The sequence below is a fragment of the Mercenaria mercenaria genome, chromosome 3 (assembly GCF_021730395.1).
Source record: "Mercenaria mercenaria strain notata chromosome 3, MADL_Memer_1, whole genome shotgun sequence".
Lineage (NCBI taxonomy): Eukaryota > Metazoa > Mollusca > Bivalvia > Venerida > Veneridae > Mercenaria > Mercenaria mercenaria.
The window spans coordinates 43,102,803-43,115,388 of NC_069363.1; the positions used below are offsets into that span (position 1 = coordinate 43,102,803).

Here is a 12,586-nt window from a genome sequence, read left to right on the forward strand (position 1 = left end):
ATATGGCGCAAAATGAAAACTCTAACGGAAATTCTGTTGAACTTTCAAATCGTCAGTATCAAAGTCAGAAATATGCACTCCCTGGCGCCTCACTGATTTGGAAAATAGTCGGCAGTTCGATTCAAATAGCATTGAAGAAATGAACAGAAACCCTTACGCAACGCTGTAAAAAGACGTGTCGGTAAAATGCTCATGTGATGAACTGATGATGAAACTCAAATGTGACGAATTAAAAAACAATCTCATGTTCTTCAAGATACCAGACTCTAGAGAGGAAACACCCGAGGTCTGTAACACGATAATTTTAGACATTATAGAAACCAAAATGAAGTTGAAAATGCCAAAGACAGGATACAAGCTGACAGCGCAGAACGGTTGGGTCGTTTCAAGGAAGGCAATACGAAACCAGACTTGTTTAATTTTCAACGGTTTTAATATCGCGTGTTGGTGCATAGTACTTCCGGTATGATAAACTGTACATTGATGGCGAAGTATTCGTACCTCCGGCCCGGGACTAGGGTCCACCTGATGGTGGTGTAAATATTCTCTCGTGCAAGGTTGAAGGGCTCACTCGCGCGAAACGGTTTTCAAATGAATTTGCATTATTTCTCAAATATGTCTCTACGAAACCTGGACATATAAACATACACATATCGGCCTAAATTGATATAGCAATCCTATACATTCGTTCAGAAAATTCCAAAATCGTCGTCCGAAACGTTCTAGTGGTGGGGTCATTATTTATATAAGAGATGCTGTACGTAAAGGAGTCAAACTTGTTAAAAACGATTGTGACTGTATTGTATGGTTAAAGCTATCGAAAGATTTTGTTTCAAACTGACAAAGACCGTTACACTGCTGCAACGTTTATCCCGGCAGAAGGTCTCCCATGCATGATAATTTTAGTAAATTGAAGACGAAATAGGGCAGTTTTCACAAGGGCAAATATTGTGGATTGGTGACCTAAATAGCAGAATAGGTCAAAAATCAAACTATATTCAGAATAAAGGTATAACGGGATTAGATTTTAATGACTTCTTAAACGATCTACCGTCTCTCACTCGACTAACGAATTCGGAGATTATTTACTGGACATATGCAAATGTACAAATATTTTATTATTAATGGTCGTTCGGGTTGTAATGAGGATAAAGGTAATTTCACCTTTTTCACACACAATAGAGAGACAGAGTTTAATAGACCACGTACTTACATCCTACGGCATTTTCAAGCTTCTACGTTATTGTAACATCCGCAACTACACAGAATATTTTAAACATCCACATGCTTCTTTTAAAATTATTATCGGCAAGTGTAAAGGTATAAATAAGTCACAGAATTTTAGAGTTTTATAAATGGAACGAAAGTAAAAATAAATGCGTTTTAAACGACGTTATTATAGAAAACCCACAGAATAGTTCTGACGTTGAGAATGCAGTTTCCTGTTTCTCTTGGTATACCGCTTTAACAGCAGAAAGATACTTTAAAAAGACTGTAAATAATGTCCCACATTGGTTGATAATAAAATCTCGGGTCGTAAACAGTGCTTTAATCGTGAATGTGGAGAAACGTCTCATATACATCCAGGCTCTAGAACAATATACGTGGGATCGCAGTGCTGGGAGATTTGTTCTGATGAAACGATGCAAAAAAGACTCTAAATACAGTGTTCGAAAAGCAAGAAAACAATTCCATGTAGATAAAGGAAAAGAAATGTACAAGCTAACTTAAAGGCGAAAAATATCTCAGGGAATTTTTGGAAAAAAACTTAAACGAACCCGACAAACAACTGATGAAAGCATTTCTCTAGATGACTTTTTGTCCCACTTCAAGTCGCTTGTTCAGACCCAGGATAATGAGTTTAATGACGAGGTTGATATGTTTTTAGATAATTTTGACACTGAAACCGATCGAGAACCCATGTACGAAGACTTAGATGTTCCAATAACGGAAACGGAAATTAGAAATGCTGTAAAAACCACGGGCCTTGATAACCTATTAAATGAGTATTTTATAGAAGATTCCGATGTGTTCATTAAACCACTAATCGTACATTTTAACAGGATACTAAACTCTAGAATATTTCCACGTCGAAGGTTTGAAGGGCGTAATAGTTCCTGTTCTTAAAGAGCAACCATCGAGTGGCGTAAATAATTATCGCGGAAATACTTTGATTAGATGATTGGGGAAATTATTTACAAATGTATTGAATGAAAGGTTAAAGTCATGATTGCGTATTGCAAGGCGAAACAGCTGAGGGATTTCAAATGCACTTACATCAGCATATTGCAAAAGTAGGAGTTTGAGTGTCAATATATATAAAACGAAAACAATGTTGTTCCGTAAAGGCGGTCGTTTAGCTAGAAATGAGGAATGGACATATAACGGCTAGAAAATAGACATTGTAGATAGTTTTAATTACCTAGGATTTGTACTCAGCACAGGTGGTTCTTTTCGCAAGGAACTAGAGACCTTAGCTGCAAAATCACTTAAAGCAATGTTTGACTAAAGATATGGATTGAATATTACATTTGATTTATTTGACACGTATGTTGCATCCATACTCAGTTACTGTTCGGAGCTTAAAACGAACTCTTAATGTTAAGATGTCTGCGAACAGCCTTGCATTATACGGAGAGACTTGAAGGTGTCCGCTCATTATTAATAGGAAAGTCCATATTGTGAAATATTGGTTTAAACTTATGAGTAGCTTTAATACCAGTTGTATGTTATATGCTGTATGTAATAATATGCTTTTATAGATGTGAAAACGATAAAACTTCATAGAAGACGAGTTCCACTTTGTTCTTATGTGACTCTTACAAAGACGAGAGAAAACAATACATACCCACCTATTATACACGAAGACCTAGTATAGTTAAATACATAAAACTATTAAGCAGCAAAAATAAAAAGTTACTGTGCCGTTTAGCAAATTACATCATCAAGGCAGTACAACATCGGAACAATATGATCAATGTTCTCTCATTATAGACTTACTGTGATGACGTGAGCTAATTGGCGTCTTTTTTGTGATGACGTGAGCTTTTGGATGTTTCTTTGTATATATATTAGGGTACTGTTACTTCAGAGGGTAACAATTCCTTGTTACAGTAAAGAAAAGTAACAGAAAGACAAACCAGCAACTATTTCGAATAACAAAATTTTATTCATGAAATTAAGTAACAATATAAATACCTTCAAGCATGTTTAAGAGCCGTAAAATCCAATAATATGTAAAAATATTCCAAATCCTGTCCGGGCCAAATTTAGATTCAATCTGAATAAATTCCACAATGTTTCACACAATTCAAAAGTAACTTAAGTATATCCAAAAATTATAATTCCTCTCTTCAAAGATACCTTTTTAAATCAACAAATTTTAGTAAATCCTTCAAATAATCCTTCAAAATATTAAATATCCAAACTGGTAATATTTTGTTATTAAGATATACAGGAAACTTTCATCCGTATCTGTAATCTTAGTTCTATAATGTAGGTTCTAGTTCTAATGTCAGACATCAACTTATTTATTGTATCATGGAAGGTTCCAGACTTTTCATGTAAAATTAAGAATAAAAAGAACATTCTGAAAAAATCAAGGACAATCCTTTCTAAAAATAATTGATATCTGTATTTTTATAGAACACAATAGAATATTCTGGACTCTAGTAGAAAACAAATCATTTAACTAGGTTAACAATAATTTGCCTCAGGGGAAAATGACATATTCATAACAGTATAAAGACTACCTCTCAGATATCATCTATTGTTCTATATCTGCCATTTGCATGCATGTGTAATATTGTAATCTGTATGTATTACTGATGATAAGCTGTACATGTTTAAGTCAAAATAAAACATATGTTCTGTTCTGTTCTATTCTATTATGTTCTGTTCTGATAATAGTATTAAAAATATATATATAATATTTTTCAAAAAAAGATATTTCGAGCGCCCGTATCTACATTGTTATTGGGAACAGCGGTTTGCACGTATAATTAAGTGGGATTCTTTTTATTATGTTCTCAACAAAATTATCTTTGACACTAAAATCAATTGCATCATTGCTGCACAATTAAAACATTTTACTTGGAATATAAGTGATAACTCTTTATTTTACCACTGTACTAATGTAGAAAACTACAAGCTTTTTCTCCTAAACTGCAGCTTTCTGATTTTTGGCTAAAGATATCTGATGTCTTTAAAAAGTGATATATCTCAAAATCTTTTAAAAAAGATTCAGAACATTTAGTTATCGGATGTAAAACTGAACTAACAGAATATCAAAGTATTAACAAAATACTTAGTATAATAGCGTACTGTATATATAAACTTATTTTTTTACTGAGTGGAGAAGGAAATTTTGAAAATTGACTAGATAACAATCGTGTGTTACATGTATGAAAGAATGACAAACACTGTATATGCACTTTATATTTCTAATAACATATTTCTTTGTTATACCTGTCTTTACAATTTTTGTGCACTTATAGTTAGGTTATAAATAAACGGATTGCCCTTTGACAATTCCAAAGAGAAAAACAATTTTGTATAGTGGGAGATAATAAGTGGTCTATAGTGACAGGAACTCTTGTTCTGCCTACTCTTGAGCTTCTCAAGAAGGCAGTTTGCCAAAATACAAAAAAAATACTTGAAACAGGTTGCATTGGTATATAATTTACGTAATCCTTTTATCTGTTTCGCAGTTATCACTTTCAAATTGATGTCTTTTGGTTAATATAGTTGTACTTGCGCAAACATAGGTATTAACATTGCATACTGCAAATAATTCCATGATCTTTTAGGGCTTAAAAGCGAAACAAACAGACGTTTTAACAGCAAAGTTACCTTCGTCGTAAACGGCACTCTGTTTTATTGTGTGCACTTCGGAATATCGAGGCTAAGTAGTTTGAGTAGGTTATTTTAAATCACTTGCCTACACCTGTCGATTCAAGGAAAACACATTTTCAAATTCTGTCTGTCTGTCGATATAACTGCAACTCTGTTTAGATGTTTCCAATGTATCCTAAAATTACTGTATTAGCGTTGAATATATTCCATGCTCCCAAAAGACAAGAAAATATCGCAACAATTGAAAGAACTTATCCTTGACACGATATGGGATGGTCATCATTGTGGCGTAAGTGCGTAAATTACCAAAATTACTGAAATATTTGTATTGCCCAAAATTAAGTATAAAGCTTTTGCATGTTATTTTGGCTAGAATTGATACGTCTCACTTGCATTTGTCACAATGTATTTCTTGTAATTAATGTGAACATTTTGTCTTATTCCAAACACTAGTTCACCCATACGTTTTATATACATTTAACATTCAGTTTGTCGCATGAACAAACATATCAATACTTTAGTAAAATTAAACACCTGCCATCTAAACTAAGACTTTGTTTAGGGTAACATTTTGAAATATGCTAACATATTGAAATTTCATGCGTTTCAGATGTTTCAAACCAAAAGGTAAAACATACCATAGGGAAAAATATTAAAATATTTATCATTTAAATACGTGTATGAATTATTGAAATAGAAATAGATATTTTTGACGTTATCTGTACAAAATTAACGAGCATTTATATGCATTATAACAATTCAGAATCGTACGTTTTTGATCAGGCAACATCTGATTAAATTCTGAAATATTTCGAATTTCAGATAATCCAGTATTTACGGAAAAACTTCAGAACACATATGTCTATATCAGTGAATCAGCCATTCTTACATGTAAACTTAACGTGTCTGAGAAAGCAGTCAAATGGCTACGTGATGGCAAACCTGTAGAAGAAACAGACACCTTAATGTTTCTTACAAAGAAATGTACCCACTGGTTGGCAATTTCTCGCGCAAAGTTGATAGATAGTGGAAATTATGCTTGCATTTGTGGAAATACATCAACAACGGCTTTCCTAAAAGTTTCAGGTATACAAAATTCTGGTAAAGTTACACGAAACTTTTACTGAACATGTGCCTTTGACTTATTGATTATAATGTACCTAAGCATATATTAACGTAGTAGTGCTTTGTGACATTTATTTTTGAGACATTTGAAATTGTATTAAAACAAGGACATTTATATAATATATTCCTTGTTTCCATTTATTACATAATTTTACACAAAGATATTTGATTTTTACTTGAAATATTGTTATTTATCAAAACAGAGAAACCGTTAAAGATAACCGTGGATTTACATGTAGCCACAGTAGATGCAGATGTCAGAGAGAGTATGGATATCGTATTAATTTGTGAGGTCAACCTACGTACGAATAAGGCTGTCTGGCGACATAACGGCCAAGTAATTAGAACATGTAATAGGCATGTTTGCTCGGTGCAAGACCTAGAACACAAACTGACTATTCGAAATGCAAAGTTTGAGGATGAGGGTGATTACACAGTTGACTTTGGTAATGCAACATCAAGTGCAAAACTAACAATTAAAGGTAAATTTATACGTGGCGACTCTGAGTCAATGATGATGTACATCTTGTACATTGTAAACCACAGTACTTTACAGAATTGATATGTCTGATCAATATTTAACTTATTTTTGATAATACAGTGTTATTTGGCCTGGAAAAGTGACTATCAGTGAACAAATTATGTTAAACAGCAAAGTAAATCTGATACCAGCGTAGATTGTAGCTGTTACGGGTAATGATTCAATGCTGTTTTAGAGTGATCATCAAACATTTAGTTCAGTTTTCATTCAAATCTGCCAAAAACAAATAATTTTGGAACTTGTCCTTTCTTTGTTTATTGCGCAGTACTGAGCCGATAACCCTTCATTTTATCGCAGTTTTGCCCAATTATTTAGAATAATACAAATCCGTTTCGCGAGAGACTCCTTATTTTGCTGACATGAACTTTTATTGGTAAACTGAATGTTGGGATCATATGAGCAATGGATGTAATAACTGTAGGTGATGCCGCAGTAGGTCGTTTTTGGAACGCTTACTGATATACCACCTATACCAGCTCTGTTACGCTGTTATTGATGGGTTAAAATGTTAAACCGAGCTTATATACTGCTTTTTTCATTCTCATATAAAATATTATCTTCAAAAAATAAATAACTCAAGAGCTTTACTTTCTAATTTGCACGTATATTGACGAGTAGAACTAGGAATGTTTCCGTTTACTACTTGCTAAAAATGCAATCGTAATGGAAAGGAAATAATATCCCTGCTATGATTGTTATTCACAGGAAATATATACTATAGTATGAATTCATTGACAAATATTCAAAATGTGTAAGAGCAACATTTTCACGTATTTGGTCAGATATACTTTAGGTAATATAAGTTGATTCCCCGTAAATGTGGGCAATTTCTATATTCAATCCTTGCAAATCTAGACAGACTAATCTTACGGGAAAACAGAATAATCTGCTGATGACACCCATTATTTCATACACTGCCGTCTTGAGTACTTTGAATATGTTTATTATCTGGTATGCAATTTGTTTCAGATACGACACACGGATTGTAGACTTAGGTATGAAAATGAAATATAGGCCTGCATCCTAAGACTGCAATTAATTAACTTTTTTTTTAACTTGCTATATACAACAACCTTTTGCTTAATGTGGAATGTAATTTATATTTCAGGCAACCTCAGTCTCTTACACAAAAAACAACTCATGGAACATATGTTTAGAAACTGGATAAGAGGGGCACTTGGTCTTAAATATTTGAAAATTGGCTTAGAGGCGTTTTCTGATATTGCTGTTTGGAATCATCACTCAGAATTTCTAACACGTCTTTCGAGTATTGGAAATAGATGCACACGCTGTACAACAGAAATACTCCTCCCGTCGCACAAACCAGAACATTGTCCAAAGAAAGCAAATTGTCTATGTTCGAAGAAACCACATAAGAGGCTGCCTTGTCCTAACGGAGGTTTTTGTAGCACGTTCTATGATAATATATTTTTTGACCATCGATTTTTCTGTCCATTATTGACGAACACGGACATACACAAATGGGGCAGTGATCCTTGGAGTGTTGCTACATGTTATATCAGTACTACTGGCTACAAAGACAAAAGATCAGCGAAAAAGATTGATTGTGCAGGATTACTGAGCTTATTCATCAACAACACATTTTTTGAGAGAAGTCTTGGTAGTGTTGAAATAAATGGTGAAACAGATCTATTCAAACAGGTAAATGTAAATTTTGATATGAAATACTTTTTTATAATTACGAAAATAAAACCTGTAATTTCAACATTTCATATCAATTTAACCGAATTTGATATTGTTTATGCAATTTTGAGGCAACTGTATGCATAAAAGGCGAGATCGGAATGATTAATTTTGGTATAATCGTGCAAACAATTTATTCTTAAAGTGCGATAAACATCAGTGTGGAGCATCATAAATTATATGCATACATCATACATATAACATATCAGTTATTTTGTTAAAACAGTTTTAAGCTCGGTTTAGGGATAATTCCCCTGATGATGGATTTTAACGTGCTTGCTTCGCAATACTTTTCCCGAAGAAATAGAAACATTTTGAAAATACTTAGTGTTTCAACGAGACTAAAGATGTGATGCCATGTTTTCCTTGATATTGTTAAATGATATCTATGTTTTATTATATTTTATGATCGTCAAGCAAAATTGTTTATTTCTATTTGACAATACAGGCAAGGGATGCACGCAATGACATTCTTCACAGTGCGAATTATGAGTTGTCTGAAGGTGAACTAAGTGATTATATTGACCTGTTCAGAGGCGTCCTGGAGATCAAAACTATTACTGGAGAGACACCACTTACCTGTCAGCGAGGTGTTAAAAATGCAATGGAAAATTTGAATGAGGTACTTTTATCATGTGTAGATGTTTAAATACATCATAGCCTATTTTTATATTTTTCCTTTCATATATCACTTTCACACAATGGACATCCCCTTCTCAGTGCATGTTGTTCCAACGTAATCTGAATTGTGAATACTACGTAAAATGATTGGATAATTATTGAGAAAATGTAGCATTTCCAGAATTATGGGACTAGTGTTATTTCAAGGAATTGCTACAGTTTGATATATAAAAGTGGGTTAGCAGTTTATTACGAGATATCTACATTTAGAGTCAGTGTCAACTTTGAGCTATCTCTTCAAAAATATGCAGATAATTCCAAAAACTTCTATTGATAGTGGATATGAGAATACCCTAAAAGCTTGCGCAACTAAGTTATTCATTATGTGACTGTGGTGAACTTTGTAACAAATATAACTTTACAGTTATGTTCCAATCCTTTATGCACTAATGCGAAAAACTACATGGTCTTGTCAAATAGCTGCGTATGTTGAATGTGCATGTGTAAACTTCTTATTGAAAAGGTTTGATTATAAAATGAAAGAGGAAAGACAAAGGTTAACCTTACATTTTGAACCCGACTTCACTGGCATGATGAAATAACTTCAATTTCCTGCCAAGTGAAGTTTTACCCGAAGTTCAGTTGCTAGTTGGATACCCATTCTCAACAAGCAATCGTTACACTTGGGTTAAATTTATCGACAGGTCATAACGCCTCTATGTGCCCGTTTTTCAATGACATTCTTTTCCAAATGCAATATTCCTTGATTTAAGTACAGAAATAAAAATATCCTTCTCTCTGGATGACTCAGCTTCCGTTTTCTTGAGCGATTCCATTATAAAAACTTCTTGTGGTAATTGCAAATTTTAAATGCCGGTCTCATGTACCTAATAAAAGCTCGTTTTGAAAATGCTACTATGGCTTAATCTCTGCATAAATATGACTTTGTAGTTGGTCTCAAGAAACAAAAACAAAAAAAGATTGCGTCGTTTTCAAACAAAAAAAAAAATGTCGAAAAGAAATCCGGCAAAAATTTATTTGGTCACTGACCTAATAAAGCAAAATTTATTATACCCTAGATATTTTTCCTTTTTTTTCGCATGAAGGTAGGTTAAAAAGGTATAACCCGTCACTGTCAGGTAGAATATACATGTAGTCTATTCAAATGAACGACAGATCAATTATTTAACCAAAAACTAAACATTCCGATGGTCGGTAGACGACTGTCATGTCCCTCTGTTAATATTATACAATACATGTATATGAATTTGTCCAGAATACCGGTATGTAATGGTATCCAAGCTAAGTAAATGAATCAAACATTGTCGAATAAAGCTGTTGGAATGTTTATCTCATACAGTTACAGAAATACCAGATTGATATACATGATTCTGAAGATCTTCAAAAGCAAATTAAAGGCCTACGAGAGCACGCTATGAATGAATTAGCAGAAAAAGTTGACGAAGCAGAGAAACAGGTATGAAGTATTTCCAACTTTCCTGACGTTATTTCGAATTTCGATAACTTAAAAATACTTTGCCACTCCCACTTTTAGGCTGCGTGAAAAGTATCACAATTCATTCCATTATATTTGTGACAAGTAAGAAACTTACCTTTTCTGAAATACCTTATATATAGGAAAGAGATTTTGTGCAGTTATAGATCAAAATTGCTAGCCGACAGAGAACTGATGTGTAATCAGTGTGTCTCTATATTGATTGACGACCTTCATTTTTTTTCAGAATCGCATTAAGCTTCAGCACTTAGAAGAACAACTGAAAAGTATGTATAAATCTGACGTTTAAACTTTAACAACTGAATATATATAGACTGAACATATGTTCTACTCATAATAATACTTTTCTCAAATCTACAAAGCTATCACAAGAGTGTTGTATTACCTACTGTCAGTTTAGTCTGCTAACGCTGAAAGCATTTGATGCTCCTTACTGTGGCCCAAATTTTCAAGAAGTTCTATAACTGGACTGAGCAACACAGCACATTCATGTAGTTCTGTCATCAATGTGTTCACCGCATTAATTCAATTAAAGCATATCTGTTTTTTATATGGCCAATAAACGATGTAATTTGTCGAATTTATGTAGTGTATTTGTGCCTTGTGCGAATAAAGCCAACTAAATATAAACTAACGGTCACAAGTTTAAAAAATAGTCCTTTAAAAACCAAGCCAGATATTTTAATCGCTAAATGGAATTCACAGACAATATATCTTTAAATTATGAAAGTCAAATAATAAAAATCTGCCGTTAGTAATAAAACATTTTTATCAAAGATATTTTCATATTCATCCGCCATTTGTCAAGTATGTGTACTTCCGTTTTCGTTTCTGGCAAGTGTTTTGGAACATCCCTACCCTTTATATTGAGGTACGATTCTTTTTAGTTATTCCCCTACTGGGTGAAAACCAGTTTCGGGGACTATAGGACTGCGCTTTCCCGTCTGTCATTTCGTCATTCAGTCCGTCCATCCGTCAGTCCGCAATTTCCAATCCGGTCCATAAATCTTTCATTTATCAAGAGATTTAAATAATACTTGGCGCAAATGTTCCCTATGATCAGACAACGTGTTATGCGCAAAACCCGGACCTCTACCTCAAAGATCAGGGTCACAATTGGAGGTAAAAGGACAACAGGATTATTTTGCTGTCCGGTCCATAACCCTGTCATCCATGAAGGGATATTAATATTGCTTGGCACAAATATACCCCATAATAAGATGTTCTGTCATGCATAACTTTCAGACCCTAGCTTAAAGGTCAAGGCACTTTGGCAGTCAAATGTTAACACGGCATGAACAGGGCCTGTTTCGTATCCGTTCCATATCTCTCTCATTCACCAAGGGATTTTAATATCATTTGGTACAAAAGTTTTCCATGATCAGACGACTTGTCTTGCGCAAAACTCGGACCCCTAGCTCAAGGTCAATGTCACAACTGAAGGTCAGTTGTCAACAGCGTTTTATCCTGTTTTGTCCATAACTCTGCCATCCATAAAGGGATTAATATTACTTGGCACAAATTTACCTTATACTAAGACAATGTGTCTTACACAACACTCAGACTCCTAGCTCAAAGGCCAAGGTCACACTTGGCAGTCAAATGTTAACATGACATTAACAGGGCCTGTTTCGTGTCCTGTCCAGAACTCAAGGAATTACAATATTACTTTGCATAAATGTTCCCTATGTCCCTATAGTGAGACGAGGTGTCATGCGCAACACCCAGGACCCTGACTTAAAGGTCAAGATCACACTTGGAGATCAAATGTCAATAGGGTTTTTTCCTATCCGGTCTATCATTTTATCAAGCAAAACAGGATTTAAATATCAAAAGGCACAAATATTCCCCTGGATGAGACAACGTGTCATGTGCAAAACCCTGATCCTTAGCTGAAAGGTCAAGGTCACACTTCAAAGGCCTCTTTCACTGTCCGGTCTGTAACTCAACAAACGCTAAAAGAATTTTAATATTACTTAATTACAAATGTACCCCATGATAAGACGATGTGTCATTGGCAACACCAAGACCACTTTTTTTCTTGTATGAGCAATTACTCTGTCATCTATGAAAGGTTTTAATATTACTTAGCACAAATGTTTCCCATAATGAGGCAACTTGTCTTTCGCAACCCCTTTTCCCTAACTCAAAGGTCAAGGTCACTTTCAGACCTCTATTTACATCTTTAATAGCAATATTTCAAAACATGTTTGAATGATTTTTTC

General features: G+C 34.0%; 2 protein-coding genes across 11 annotated transcripts in view; both read left to right on the forward strand.

Moving 5' to 3' along the window:
- The window catches only part of LOC123524958 (uridine-cytidine kinase-like 1), a 352,168-nt gene that overhangs the window by 260,543 nt on the left and 79,039 nt on the right, over positions 1 to 12,586 (forward strand). The gene's annotated exons all lie outside the window — the stretch shown is intronic.
- Positions 1 to 12,586, forward strand: part of LOC123524897 (uncharacterized) — a 97,018-nt gene that overhangs the window by 48,844 nt on the left and 35,588 nt on the right. For all 8 annotated transcript variants that reach the window (XR_006681360.2, XR_008370182.1, XM_045303493.2 and 5 more), the window contains 6 exons: positions 5,677 to 5,940; positions 6,183 to 6,461; positions 7,629 to 8,182; positions 8,673 to 8,846; positions 10,206 to 10,322; positions 10,588 to 10,627. Coding sequence is in view for 6 of the 8 variants with exons in the window: in XM_045303493.2 (XP_045159428.1) it covers positions 5,677 to 5,940; positions 6,183 to 6,461; positions 7,629 to 8,182; positions 8,673 to 8,846; positions 10,206 to 10,322; positions 10,588 to 10,627 (1,428 nt within the window). In the remaining 2 variants the exon portion in view is untranslated. The remainder of the gene's footprint in view (positions 1 to 5,676; positions 5,941 to 6,182; positions 6,462 to 7,628; positions 8,183 to 8,672; positions 8,847 to 10,205; positions 10,323 to 10,587; positions 10,628 to 12,586) is intronic.